This window comes from Ixodes scapularis, unplaced genomic scaffold (assembly GCF_016920785.2).
Source record: "Ixodes scapularis isolate PalLabHiFi unplaced genomic scaffold, ASM1692078v2 PGA_scaffold3__209_contigs__length_174095766, whole genome shotgun sequence".
NCBI classification, from domain to species: domain Eukaryota; kingdom Metazoa; phylum Arthropoda; class Arachnida; order Ixodida; family Ixodidae; genus Ixodes; species Ixodes scapularis.
The window spans coordinates 73,202,097-73,216,950 of NW_024609868.1; the positions used below are offsets into that span (position 1 = coordinate 73,202,097).

At 46.6% G+C, this 14,854-nt stretch overlaps 1 protein-coding gene across 4 annotated transcripts in view; it reads left to right on the forward strand.

The window, feature by feature from the left end:
- LOC8042237 (tudor domain-containing protein 5) overlaps window positions 1-14,854 on the forward strand; it is a 67,952-nt gene that overhangs the window by 37,646 nt on the left and 15,452 nt on the right. For all 4 annotated transcript variants that reach the window (XM_040499353.1, XM_040206028.2, XM_040206029.2 and 1 more), the window contains 7 exons: window positions 1,729-1,798; window positions 2,724-2,804; window positions 8,861-8,983; window positions 11,705-12,018; window positions 12,134-12,202; window positions 13,428-13,545; window positions 13,639-13,718. In XM_040499353.1, coding sequence (XP_040355287.1) covers window positions 1,729-1,798; window positions 2,724-2,804; window positions 8,861-8,983; window positions 11,705-12,018; window positions 12,134-12,202; window positions 13,428-13,545; window positions 13,639-13,718 — 855 coding nt within the window. The remainder of the gene's footprint in view (window positions 1-1,728; window positions 1,799-2,723; window positions 2,805-8,860; window positions 8,984-11,704; window positions 12,019-12,133; window positions 12,203-13,427; window positions 13,546-13,638; window positions 13,719-14,854) is intronic.

A 14,854-nucleotide genomic window follows, 5' to 3' on the forward strand; every position in this document is an offset into this window, starting at 1 on the left:
AGCGAACGAAGGGCGTGGGGCCTCTATTTCAGAACTGTCGTTCGCGGTACCGGCGAATTCTGTTTACCGTTAAAAGAGAAATTTGGGACTGATCAAAAGAATTGGTATTCATCCCGCACGACACGCCCGGCCACCAAGCCGATTTGCACGAAGACGTCGCCGAGCCGTCGCTCCCTTCTCGTGGCTGAAGACAACGCTCGCGCAAACGTCAAGCACGACGTGTCTACTTCGAGTTGAATATGCACGCGTACGATTTCTTTACTAGGTGCGAATGTCCCCAAAGCGTGGTGCTTCCCGACTTCGACCCGGGAGTGCTTTTGCTAGAAAAAAATCGACAGCAAACTTTCCAACTTACAGTTTACCGGCTGAATTATTACTAAGGAAAGAGATCCACCAGAAAAGAGGTGCCAGTATAGCTCAGTGGGAAAGACGTCCGTCTCACACGCGGTAGGACCGGGTTCGCTCCCCGTGAAATTTTTTTTAAAAACATTTTCCGATATTTACATTTTTTTTCTTTTTTTTACAATCATCACTGAAGAAAAACAAAAAAATAACAAACAAATGTTGTGGACGATACTTCGCTGAATTAAATGGTATGGGATTTCCGTTTTGACACCTGCGAACTCAATGTAATCGCTTTCCACAAAATGCAAGGAGCATATAAATCAGGTAGCGTCCGCTTTCCGAGGTGCCCGTAAATGTTCTACAGGAATTGCGGCCAGCCATTGGTCCCGATCCCGTTGATCTTTCGGAAACTCTGTCGCACAATGCCACTTTTTTTCGGATGCAGGACATGTGAGCCAGCTCTTCACGCAACATGTTGGGTGTATTCTTTTCGGAGCCGATCATGGAAATTCACCACGGGCACTCACTACTCATCTCCAACTCTTCAATGTACAAAACAACTCATCTTGAGTACAGAACAACGAGCGGAACAAACATAACTGCAAAAGAATCGCACGCCGCATGTCGTGTCGTCTGCTACGGAGAGGAGAAAAAAGAAAAAAAAAACGCACGGTCGGGTGTAGCCACGTGACTTCCGCCACTCACTCTCTTCTCTCCACTTCTCCGACCTCCGTCGGGTTTCGGTTTCGGTTTCGAGCAGTTGCGTCTTTTGGCTTTATTAAAAAAAATACGCTACTCTGTTGCAAAATATTAATTGGGCAGTCCTCCGACACCATAATAAAGCGCCTGGCAAAAAATTAAAAAAAATTTTTTGGGGGGGTGTCAGTGTCCCTTTAATGTTCAGAGAGAATAACAATGAAGAAATTAATTAGGAATACCATCAGGACCTGAACTCTTCTTGCAGTTTGTGTTTAAGAGCAAATTGTGGGCATCAGAAACACTGATCAGAAGGTTTTCTAACAATGAACACCCCCCCCCCCCCCCCCCCCCCCTGAGGTCAGGTACCGCCCCACCTTGAGGTCACGTGACCCCCCCTGAGGTCACGTGGCCCCCGTGGCGGAGTAGCACGCAGGATGACGAGGTGAGGAGGAGGGAGGAGGGGTATACCCTCCCCTCAGTACCCTTCTATCCTCCTCCTCAAGAGCTGCACTCCAATTGGGCGTTACGGGGAGTTGTAAACAGCTCTCATTTTTTATGTGAAAAACATGTTTTCTCTCTATTTATTTAAAGTTGGTTTGATTCATTTGGTCAACTCTGTAAGCAGTTCTACGGTTGCACAGCTAGCATCTCAATCAATTGACCCGCTTTCGTTTCTTGTTGCAGGGATGAGTTTCTCGTCTTACCAGCTCAGGCCATACGTGCTACGATGGGCCACCTGAAGCCCTTCTCCCCAGTGAGCCAACTGCACCATTTCATTCCACTTTACCAGGGGATATGAGGACCCATCAGTCTTACAACTACGGCTTGGCCGTGCGTGCCTCTTTCCCAGAAGTAGCGCAATGAACAGCAGCATGCGTGCGCGTGGCCTTGTTTGGCTTTGCCATGCCACCGTGCTGTTCGCCCTCTTCTCTAGGAAAGATGCATTGAATAACGATACATACGCCACGCACCTCCAGCAGTAAGGTGCACTTGGTCACGCGCTTGGCATGGGCAGTGAGGTCGCGAGGCTTTTTTGTGCTCCCAGAATTTCCGAACCCCTGAAGCACACAAAGAAAGTCTTCAAATTAACCGAGTCTAAAGGTTCAGCTTTCCGAAAAAACTGGAAATTTTAAAATGTGACTGGATTACTGAGAGTCTACTGTACAGCACAAGGTAATGAAAATAATCACTTTGGTGTCCCTTTGACATTGGGTAAAATCACTCTCTTGCCCTCTACCTGACATTACTGTCATTGCAATTTAAGCAAAAAATTGCAAAACGATTATCTGTTTCGTTAGTTTGAAATCTAACACTAGTCCCATTCGGATGGCGGAATTGTTTGCCAATGGGTCAATCCAGGGCTCTTTAGTGCAACTGCGCATAGCGTTCAAGAGATGTGCTTGGAGTGTAGGCTGATAGAAGCCTGGAGGCTTGAGGAACTGCTGACAATATTCAGGAGAATGCCTGGGTTCACTGCAGCCCATCTTGGGAACTGCTGGCTTCTCCTATAAGGCCGAAGCTTAGCACCATTAGCACTCCACAGTACAATGTAATCTTACAGAGCAGTTTCTGGTGGCGGCCCTTTTTTGCATTGTGTGGCTTGTCCATTATCGGGCAGCGTAAATTGTGATGCTTTGCTCACGATCTGAAGGGTGTGTGGTTTATCTCTTTTTCTCTAGTCTGGATGGACAGCACAGTCCAAGAGTCGCTTCATGGAGCTAGTCAGTGGCGATCGCACACTGATGTGCAAAGTCCTCGAGGTATGTGCTCCACACTTCTCCTTTCTTCCTTCCAGTTTTTGATAAGTCTAGAATCCCTTACACCTACGAAGTACCAGGACACTGAAACTTAGTTTTGCCTGATGAGGCCAGCACTTGGCAGATTTTGAAATGAACCTGCTGTGTGTAGGTTTGTGGCAAAAGGTTGTGAACAACTTTGTGCACCTTTTTTGTGTTTCGCACCGATTTTAAAAAGTAAGGAACAGGGATTAGGCTGTGAAGACAGCACATTTACACTTGCAGTGATGGAAGTGCTGCGCCAACTGCGCCAAATTGCGCCAAGGACGCAATCCTGCTACATGTAGCGCCAAATCGTCATTTTACCGAAGAATTGCGCCATGCCTGCGCCGAGATGAGATGTAGCAATAAAAAATAGAAATTGAAGTCTTATCAGAGCACGTGGCGGTACCGCGGTATTCTCCGCGCCGCAACTGTTACGCAAACCGAAACTGCGAGGGCGCATTATCATCATCATCATCATTGAAAGGAGCAACGTTAGCAACATCTAAGACCAAAGCCGCAGAGACTAAGCGGAGAACCATCCCACTAAACAGCCTATTTAAAAAAAAAAAAGAAATGGTCGAGTTTGTGGATGTTTTTATTGTTGGCCCGCCCTGTTCCCGTGCGCTAGCTACCAGCGAAGTCAAAGCTAGCGCGAGCCCAATGCTCTGTGCATTCCTGACTCGCGCGTGGGCTCGTGCAGTGTCGGCACCGTTACGGGCTCCATGCGCGCGCTTGTAGCTTCGGCTGCGCTCGCACCGAAGCTGAAACAAAGTGTAGATGAGTTGCACCAAACTCTGGATGTAGTGCTGGTAAAGCCTCACCGTCCTTTTCGGAGCACAAAGCATTGCGCGACTCGCGCGCCTGCGTTGTCTGCTTTACGGGTGTCGCTTCTCTGCAGCGCGTCGGTGCATGCCAAGGAGCGCACTCAACGGGTTAACTCGCCGTGATCCGATCGTGACTTCGCCAGCACATCGAAAATGAATTGGAATTTTTGAAGCGAATATCAGATACCGCAATCTTTGAAACTGCTGCCCGAAAGACAACTCTAATCTGAACTAAAACATTCCACAACAGTGAGGGTCGTTAGATGCTGCTGCAGATGCCTTAAAAGAAGTGCATGCTGATAAAACTTAATATCCTGTACCATCAGAACTCAGTGTGACATATTTAATTGTATTTTTTTTTATCTGACGAGCAGATAAACTTTATATAAAAATTTTTTTTTTTCCATTTACTTTGTTGAATTTTATAGTCTTAAAAAGGCGACAGGCGCTGTGTTCCAATAATAGAGATGGGCTTTCTATAGCAATGCAGCATTATTTCATTTTCAAGTAATGTGCGAACATATGCCGGACCCTGCTCCAAAAGGGCCACTAACTGCTCCAAAACAACATTTTGCCTGCTACAAGGCCTGCTCCAAAAGGTCAAATTGCACTTCCATCACTGCACTTGAAATGAGTTGGCACTTTGTGGCTAAGTACAATAAATGAGTTTATTTCAGAATATTAAACAAGTACTCTTTCAGGCTATAAGGTAATTGCAGTAAAACTTCAGTACTTAAAATTTCTCTTTTTTTTTTTTTTTTTACAGCGGAGCTGTTAAGGGCTAGGTTCCTCAGGATCGTGTCCGGTACCAAAATCTTGTCGAAACAAACCCCCCCAAACCTCTAGACAGCTACCGCCATCTATAAGCGACGAAGGCAAGCACACAACCAGTCTGGTTGCCGCCGTCGCTCGTAGATGGCGGCAACCTTTCGAGCTATCATAGAAGAATGGATAGCTGGGCGCGTTGGTGGGGTTTCATTGTAGCAAACAGTGCGAGAAATGGAAGAGGATGAAGAAGAAACACACGTGACGAGTGCTGCGCTCGTCACGTGTTTCTTCGTTCTCGTCTGTTTTGCACGCTGTTTCCTACACTCTTATCAGTTTCGGTTTAGACTCAGGATGGGCTGTGCACGTGCCCTTTTGGGAAAAGAAGACTGGGTGTGGAAAGAGCGGCGACGTACGCAGCAGCGCGAATGGGTCCGCAATCGATGTGAAGCCGCTGTCGCCTCGACTTCCACTGCGTCCATCGCTTCAGACTCCCTTGCGAAAGAAGAGCACATCGCTCGCCTGGAAAGCTGCCGCCGAGAACAGAACCAGCGATGTAAACGGCGCCGGCAGGCTATGGAGGCCAAGCAGAAGCGCGAGGCCCTGTGACGACAGCACTCTACGCCGGCTGAACAGTTCCCGGGTGCGACGGCGAGGTTCCGGAGGGAGTTCGTGGAGAACCCGCTTGGCGTCACGTGCGCCGTGTGCGACCGACTCTGGTTCGCCACAAAGTTATTTACAATCGGCGACGTGTTGGACGAGAAGAATCGGGAAACGGTTGCGGCAGTGTATTGAGTCGGCGGACGTCTACAAAGAACCGGCGTGCAGAACGTGCCGAGATTCCCTGCTCTAAGGCGCGGTGCCCCGGTTCGCGAACGTGAACGGCTACAAGTACCCACCCGTACCGGAGCACCTACCGAGGTTGAACGTGGTGGCTGAACGACTAGTGGCGCCTCGACTCCCATTCGTGAGCCTTCGGTGGTTGACGTGGTATAACAAAGGAAACCGGGGACAATATGGTTCTCACATAACCTATTACCCAATCACACCTTAATCCTTACATTTATAAATACTTAATTTCCACCATGGTCCAGCTTTGCTGGTTTTCCTTCTTCACGAGAGTGGAAAGGCGGAAAGTTTTTTTTTTTATTAGCATTTTTAATTTTTGTTCTAGTATTAACAAGCATATGTCAGCAGGTACTCTATCCATATTGACTTTATAATATCAATGTTTTGCTATGAGGAAACTCTACTATAGAGCACAACGGAGGATGGGCACTTGGTGTAATCAAATTTTTGTATACTTTTACTTTGTATATTGTAGTCGATTTCGAAATGAACAGCGGCCACTTGCGCCAGTAGTTACATGTTCCGTGTTTCAGAGTGGTGCAGTCGAACCCGGATATATCGAATTCAAACAGGATCGTAAAATAGTTCGATATATCAATAATTTTATATACGAATATATGTTAAATTAAGCTAGAGTTGAAATTTCTTAACGGCCCTGCTAATACAGTATAGCGTGCTTATAACGAACAGATCGGGAACCGGAAATCAGTTCGTTAGACCCGTTTTTCGCTATATCTGGATACAAAACAAAACAACAAAATAATCTTTTAAAGCAAGGGTTTACTGTTTACCGAAGAAGCTGTCGATGCACGACTGCACATCGTGATTCACAGACGTGCTCACAATTGCTACTTCTAATGTGTCCGATTGCGCAAAAATGTTCTGTCCAAGCCCGGCACCAACAAAGTATGACCGGAGCACATCAACCACCGCGATTGCCGTTCCGGTGGACACCGACGGTTTCACACGGCAGTCGTCGCTGTCGCTCTCGTTGGGCTCGCACATCCTCAACCTGGCCACAGTTCACAAGGTCTTCGTCCGTCATCTTCTCTGTGGCGACGATGTTGTCCTCTGTCGTAACGAACTCGACAAGGTCAACGCTGGACGGGACGAGCTGGACCTGTGCCAGGCTCTCCCACATCTTCTCCAGCGGTGCGCAAATCTCGTTGACAGCAGGTACTCCGGCGTCGGCAACCACTTCGTCGCCTGCAGCAGGAGCCTCCAAAACCCTCGTCCGGGAAAAGGTGCCACTCTTGAAGCAGTGGGCGATGGTTTCGGGCTTCACGTCTCTCCACGCTCAGCTGGCCATAAATAGTGCACTGTCCAATGTAACCTTGTGTTCCTTGGGTGGCACCGCAGTGCGAATGTCAATAAGCACACACGCTCGATTACTCGTCGACGGTAGTGCACCTTGAGGTTCGCTATGACTCCCTGGTCCATTGACTGAAGTTTGGCCACGGTGTTTGGAGGTAGAAAGAGCACCTCCACGGCGCTGAGCAGTGGGTTGATGGGGTGGGCACTGCAGTTATCCAGTAGCAGCAGCACCTTCCGATTTTGCGAAGCCATGTCTGCGTCAAAACCAGTGAGCCACTTGCGGAAGCGGTCCCCTGTCATCCACGCACGGACATGGTCGCAAAGCTCCGTGGTTTCTTGGACTTCCCAATCAGCAGCAGCTCTCGCTTGTTTGTGCCGCCCATGTTGGCGCAAACTAGGAGTGTGACGCGCTCCTTACTCGTCTTGGCTCCGACACACTTGTCATCCTTGGGTGCCAGTGTCTTGGCAGGCAGAAGTTGATAAAAAGGACCAGTTTCATCCGCATTGTAGATGTCGCAATCAGCGTAAGTGGCAAAGATCCGATCAAGGTACTTGTCGAGCTAAGCCTGGAGCGACACGTCGTCAACAGACTTGGCCTCGCCGACGCTATGTTTGCAAGTGATGATGTGATGATCCTTGAAATGTTGAAGCCAGCTGCTTCCAGGCTTTAAGTTATCGTGCTTCAACACAAACCCCAAGTTCCGAGCCTTTTCTAGAAGGATCTGACCACTTATTGGAACTGCCTTTGTGCGGGCGTCAACAAACCGTTTGCACAGTGCCTCTTCCACATCATTGTACAAAGGCTTGCGGAACTTATCCCGGTTTACGCTGCCAGCATCGTCGTTTAGGGCTGCGTCGACCTTGTCCCCATTTTTGATCATTGTTGACGGCACTATCTTGTATTTGTGGGCGATCTCTGACTTTTTGACATTGCGCCGAACTTCCTCAAGAATCGCCCGTTTCACCTTTAGGGACAGAACCTTTCTTTTCGGGGTGGAAATGCCGGTGCTTGACATGATCAAGAAAATCCGTGGGCGGTCCGGTCAGTTGCGATTCATTGCACTCAGCCGAGTTCATAGTCAGTCTTTGCCGAGGGAGAAGCGGTTGATGTAGGGTCCGTAGTCAAAGGCTAATCAGGAAGGCAGTCTGGGGACACAAGATGGCAGGCCAATGGAGAAGCAGCAGAGGAACACTATCCAAACGGAAATCAGGAGGAGAGTGAACCAAAACCACGCGGGAAAAGGGAGCACGGTGGCGCGCGGCACAGCAAAGCGATAAGCAAACGGGTTTTTCCAGGTTTTTTCACGCTGCGTACGTCATGTGTCTTGTGGAGAAGCACCCTGTTTCTGCGCGGGGTGAGGCGAGCAGCGCAAACTTTTCCGAGGTATGCACTGTAAAGACGCACGGTCTGCGTGCTGTTGGTCGGCAGCTACTTTTTATATTTTGTTTATTTTAGCTCAGCTTAAATTTTGTGGTACGTTCTACATTAAATCTAAAGAATTTCGGCTCAGCACAGGCCTTCCGAGATTTTTCGCTGAAAGTGGACTCGAATCACATTGCAGGCATAGAAATGGGAACGGGAAATCAAAATTCCTTCGTTATATCCGCTATTCCGTTATTTCCGGGTTTGTTATAAGCGGGCTGTACTGTACCGGAGGTCGCGACAAACAGGAGCTTACCAAATAGAACATCCAAAAGCCGCTAAATAGAGTAGAGCGCAGTTGGCGGAGACCGCGAACATTGCCGCACTTGCACTCTCTCTTGGCTGGGACCTCCACACAGCATAAACAACAAAACTAAAAATAAGGAAAGAAAAAATTTAAAAAAAATGGAGAAGCGAGACGCATAAGAAAAATCTATTGATCTATAAAAAATATCTAAGCAAGCAACAGAAAGGAAAGCTCACTAAATTCAGGAAACAAAAAAAAAAAAAAGAAAGGAAAAGAAAAAAAAAAGGCAAAGCAATTACAGCAAAAGAAAAAGGTAAACAAAGAAAAGGCGTTCAAAGTGTGATTGCACTACCGTTGTTGTCGACACACTCGACAGAATTGCTACATACAGTAGAACACTCACGGATATGCATGTTCCCAGCGGTTATGTTACGAAAACTGGTCCCTTTGAACGTCCATAGGAATGCATGTATTATTTTCCTGTCTGTCGCATTTTTCCTTCCCATGCCGTTACGTCCCAAAACTGTCGTCAAACACTGTCAATTGCCTCTTTTTTTTTTTTTTTTTCTTTACCTTTTTGTTTAACGTTTTTTGTGCTCTTTTCTGTTGGCAGCGTCAGGGAGTCGCCTACTCCATAAATCTGTGCGACACCACCAATGATCCGGATGTGCACATCTCGGACATCCTGGTCGAGGAGGGCCATGCGCTGCCCGCAGACACCCTGCCAACCCAAGTGGTACGAGTTCTTGGCAACCTTTTTTTACTCTTCATGTCTCCTTTTTTACAGCGATAGCTGTTATTGGCTCTTCCACCACTGGAAAGGATGTCCATTGTTGATGTCGCAGTTGTAATAGTTGTTGGCATTGTAGGGCGTCTGTCGTCGATGGTGCCAAATCTTTAGAAAAAAATCCTTTGCCGCCTACGGGAATCGAACCTGGGTCCGCTGCATGCGAGGCGGAGGCATTACAATTTGAGCTACGCCACAGTGTTAACAACCCGCTTTATACTTGGGGGTTTTTGTAGTACCCGAAGCCCACTGCATATGCTCTCTGGAAAATAATATAGCCAATAACAAAATGCCGTTGTAGCACTTCCAATGTCAAGAGCTCGTGACGGGAGATGTGCTTTCATGCGCTCCAGAACAAAAAAGAAACAAAGGCGTTAGGAACAAAATGTTCAGATGTGTATTTTGTTCCAAACGATTTTGTTCACGCACCCCATGGCGCATGAAATCGACGCTGATGCCCAACGACTTGGCCGTCACAGCTGTGACTACTGAAAATTTACAAGAAGCTGTTAAATTTTTTTTTAGGTGGTTAACTTGTTTGAATTAGAGGCATGCAGCGAAACTGCTATATGATGAATATGCAATGTTATCCCCTTGCCTACTCATTTTGTTTCTTCACGGAACATACAGCAGAACTTTATTTTAACAGTGGGCAGTTTGCATCAAAGTAAGACAGAAACACTTCCTCGACTTTGAGGTGTGGTATCTTGCTCTAAATTAGGATTTCTGGTCTTCTGGTCCTCTTCAGTAGTTCTTCACAGTGTGATAGTGCTGAAAGCATTCAGGAAGGTGGAGAGCCACTTTGCACTATCCACTTTTTCATGTCATTTCGCTCCGTTTCCTGTTGGCTGTGCATACCTCGCATGCCCGCATCGGGTTCATCTTCTCAGTTGGTGGGATCTCAAATATGTCTAAACATTCCTTTAAAAAAAAAGTTGTTTTTTTATTTTTTTGTTGGCTAAAGCAGACATCCACGCCGAAGCCATCTTGTTTTTTTGGCGCAAACACTTACAAGCGTGCAATACTGCTTTTTTTTTTTTAAGTAAATAGTTTTTTGTTTTTTTTATCAAACAGCAAAACAAATGAGCAAACAACCTAGGGTAAGTGGAGCAAGCTGCAACTGGGGTGCTTCTGCCATCTGCCGGAGAGCACGCTAAAGAAGCGCCGAAACCGAAGCACGAATCACTCTCGTGATTGGGCTTTATGGTCCGTAAAGGGCTTCACAAGTGACACTCATTGTTAGGCAAGGGGTTAACTTTGTTGTAACAGTTTTAAGGATTGCACCATCTTGAAGCTTCAGAGTTCGAGATCCACAATGATAATAAGCGACTTCCTTTTGCTTTGATTTGTTTGATGTTCATTTATAAAAACAAAAACCAGCAAATTTGAAATTTTGTTTCCTAAAAGTTGGCGATGTAGCACGAAGTTGGGGTAGCCATCGCTGCCACCAAATCACAATGATTTCGCGGCTTCACTGCCCTCATAGAGCTTGGAGTGTAGGTTTTTTATGACGGTGATCGCGCTCTAGTTACATTCGACATTTGCTATTAGTGCGCCCTTATTACCGCGGTGTTAGTGTGGTCGCCAGTAATTTGCAACAGTTGCTAAGTGTTCAAAACAGCTGAAGTATACTCTGATCGAAGCATGTTTTGGAGAAATTTGATTCCTCTTCGAGCAGTTTTTTTATGGTTTGAAGTTTGTTGAGCTTTAATACTTTCTAACTTCGAGAATTAGATAATTTCTAGGTGTAATAAGTTTTTAAAATTTATCAAATTTCTCAGTCTGATAAGTTAAAAAATTGTTGAATTTTTCAGTGTAATAAGTTTGAAGACTGCCGAATTTCTCAATTTGATAAGTTTAAGAATTGTCAAATTTTTTCATGTAATAAGTTAAAACGCTGGTAAATTTGTCAGCATATTAAAGTTTAAAGGTTTGAAAATTGTTGGAATGTTATAGACCGTTGTCCGGTGATGGTTACCATCTTGAAATATTGTCACAAATGACAATTTCTGAGACGACAAAAACTCAAGCAAACTAAACGTTTAATTGGGTGAACTTGTGCCCAAAGCAAAATGGAAGAAGGTTAGCGTCGCAGGCGTCGATGTTGATGGAACAGCAGAACCTAGCGCTGAGGCGAGACTCACTCTGGCTCGCCACGCAGAGTCCCTTGGTACACACGTGGGCTTCTGGAACAATCGGCGTGGAAGGTTTGGCGCGCAGAACATTCTAACCTCAAATAAGCAACACGGTTCTCGAATTTACCAGAGTGCCACATTTACAGAAACATGGAAAAGGTGTATCCGCAGCCAGGCATCAAATCTCAGCTCTTTGCTGAGATTCGCACAGTAACCACTTGGCCATGGGCGCGCTACCCACTTGTTTAGCTGCTCCCGCAGCAATATGACGTAGTTGAGTTGGGCGGCAAGAACTAAAGTATAAAGTAAATAGTTTAAGTATAACTACAACAAAATGTCTACTCAAGGAAAAAGGAATTCAAGGCACAAACCCCTTGAATTCCAGCACCTTCCAGTCGGCAAATAAAGCGATGTTGCTATGGTCCCCGAACTCATCTACATCAAAATGCAGCATGGCGCGGCGCCCACCATGATTAAACATCCCGTACAGGTGTGCATCCACACTCATAATTACGGCCATCCTATACCGCCACAGGAGGTGGGCAGTCAGGCGGCTGCCCAAGCGGTCGACCAGCAGGGGAGACGGCTTGCCTCCCAACAGGCCAGCGGCAGTGCCGGCCCACAAGCCGGCCAGCAGGTCGTCCATCCAATTTCCCAGTCAGTCGCTCGGCATGCCGGCCAGCAAGCCAACCCCCGAACTGGTTTGGAGGCTGGCTCACAGCTGGCTCAGCCGACCGGCCTGCCGGTGCCCGAGCGAATCGTCAGGCCGGCTTTCGAGTCGGCCGGTCAGCAGAACGGCCAACCGTCGTCCAGCCGATCTGCTCCCGAGCCGGCTGGGGCCCCCGAAGAGTGAGTTGCCCAGCCGTCTGGCCGGCCGGCATTTGGAGCTCTATTGACCGTCGTCACGCGAAGTGATCCAAGGTGCTTGTACTATTGGTTGAGGCTGCTTCTCTTCCTTTGACAGGAACGAGGACTTTATGAGTGTCCTCAGGAGGGAGCTTGATGGCCCCTGCAACGCTAGGTCAATCAAGCCGTGAGTACCTTTCTTCTGACACTTATCCTTTGTGTGCCAGTTATTTTTATATACTGTATTTTTTCATTTATCAGTCACTATGTTGTGTAAGTCGTCGTCCTTGCCTCCCCCCCCCTTTCTGTATATAAACGGCCGCTTTTACAAAAAAGTTGGTATGTAGGCCCTACCTTTGTATGAGTCGTGTGTAGCCACGGAGTGGCTCGTACACTGGAAATATCGTATTCCAGTGCTGTGTACTTTTGTGGAGTTTTTCTTCAGGGGCTGCCTGAACTGGTCAGTATTTTAATGTCAAGCTAGTAGGAATTTGGAACACCTTCCACTAAAATATGCTCAAGTAATTAAAGAGACATTAATCTGGTCTTTTACCGTTTACTGATTGTTTTTTTTTCTTCACAGCTGGGTGCCTGACAGCCTTTTATATGTTGCAGGATTGCCCTTCTGTAGATGTCTGTGATGACTATGTGCTTTAGGTTTTTTGGGATAAAATTTATTCATCTTCAAACGTAACTGCCCTTCCTTCAAATGGGCCCTGACCCTTTGACAATGCCACCTTTCTTTTTTTTTTTTGTTCTTTCTGGGCAGGCTTGGAGTATTCGGATTGAGGCTATCTTCTTCATATTGCATATATCCCGTAAAATACCGTGGAAGTGCCCATTTCGTTCAAGCGCCCGCTAATAATGTGTTCCAAACTTGTGAATTCCGTAAGTTATACGTTAAGCACCCAATTTGACCGGACAAGCGCCCAGGTCTAGATTAATCCAGTTTCCAGTGAAAGTGGGGTGAGCGCCGCCCCGGTATTCTACAGCATTTCTTAGTTCTCCGTGTTTTGTTTCTAAGAAGCTGTAACTCATGGTCTTTGCATTCCTTCGAACTGGAGAGAAGCAGTTTTGAACTTTTGTCAGAGGTGCAAGCACTTCGCCTGTTCCTATACTCTGTTTCCCACTACTTAGTGTACAACGCTGTCAAAGCTGCTGGCGCGAGCGTGGGCCGTTTCATCTTGCAGATTGTTTGCATACGTTCTCGCGCAAACGAAACCGCGGATGTATACTAAGTATGAAGTGGAGTATAGTACCAATATTTTGTATTATTTTGGTGATAAAGTTTAGAAGAGTCAGCCCTTTTATGTATTTTTTTTTTATGTGTTTAGGTTGTTTTTTTGTGTGTACCAGTGCTCTTTATCTTGTCTTCCCAATTACGAGTGGTGTCTTGTATATTTGTTGTGCAGAGAGTACCTCAAGTCTGGCAAGTGCCTCATGGTCCTCAACTACGACCAAACGCCCTACGTGAGCTCTGCTAACGTGGGGCAGCTGTTAGGACTAACGTCGGACCAGCTGCTTCAAAATGTCAGTTCTCTTTTATGTCTTACGATCGTATCTTGTCCATTACTTCCCGCGTTGCGTTCAACTGTTCATCGCTGCATTTGTTTATTTCCACAGCTGGAAGAAAAACAGATCCAGTTTCGTATCCTCGTGCTGCACAGAGACAGTAATGTCGAACTGTTCAACCAGATGGCTGGGTGAGTTACGTGCAGTTGGATTTAGTTTCATACGGATAGTAACGCAAGATGGTCAATGTCCTTCGCTGGGTTGTGTCAGACGCCTTTTGTTGTGTCTGACCCAGAAATACCTTAAATATCCACGGGCTTGCTCGTTTGTGCAAAGTATGGTGTAAAGTTTAAGAAGTGCATGCTTATGATCGGGGCTGGCCCTAGAAGTGGGCGACCTGCGCAGTCGCCCAGGGCACCATTGAAAGGGAGCGCTGCCGCGTCCCCCTTTGGAATTTGTTTTATAGGTTTTTGATTTATTTGAACACGGTGCCCATTCGTTTTTGGAATGCGGTTCTCATCTGACAAAACGCTCGCGTTGGGCCGCTATTCACACGCTTACTAACAATGTGATGTTGTACCTAGTAGATAAAGGCGTACAAAAAGGAAAAAAAAGGGGAAAGGGGAAGCCACCGCCGGAGTTTGCCCAGGACGCTGGATGGGCCAGCCCTGCCCATGATTTTTCATTTGACAGTGCTTTCAAATATTCTATTAGAGTAAACTTTCGTTACTTCAATGTCAACAGGACCTTGAAATTTGGTCGAATGATCGAATTAAAAGAAAAGACAGAAAACGGTCAAAATTAAACTACCTTTTATTGTTCAAAGTACTCACGGATGGTCTGCTGCTGTCTGCGCTTAAAACGCGTGTCCAAAGGCATGCTCCGGAGAGCAGCGTAACTAAACGTTGCGTCCCAAAAAAATTGCGTGCTACAGAAAAAAAAAAAAAAACAAGTTTTACGAGTTTACTTTTTTTTCTTTCTTTTTTTCTATTGCTTTTCTTCTTCTATGCACCAGGCAGCCAGACCGTCGGCGTCAAAGAAAAATAAGAAAAGGAAAAGAGAACTCGCGCTTTCTGGCGCACAAGATGGGTTGCACACGATGCTACAGAAAAGCTCTTTGAGGATGCTCGCTGAGAAAGCTTTACAAAGCCGACTTTGGCGCCCAACAACCAAACCATCAAAAAAAAAAAAAAAATTTGCGTTTTTTGGCACAAAAGATGGACTGCACACGATGCTACAGAAAAGCGCCTTGAGAGCGCGCGCTGTCTCCTCGCCCGACCACGTGCTATGTTTTCCGCGCTACTCCACGCCAGATTGGTTGCGCTGG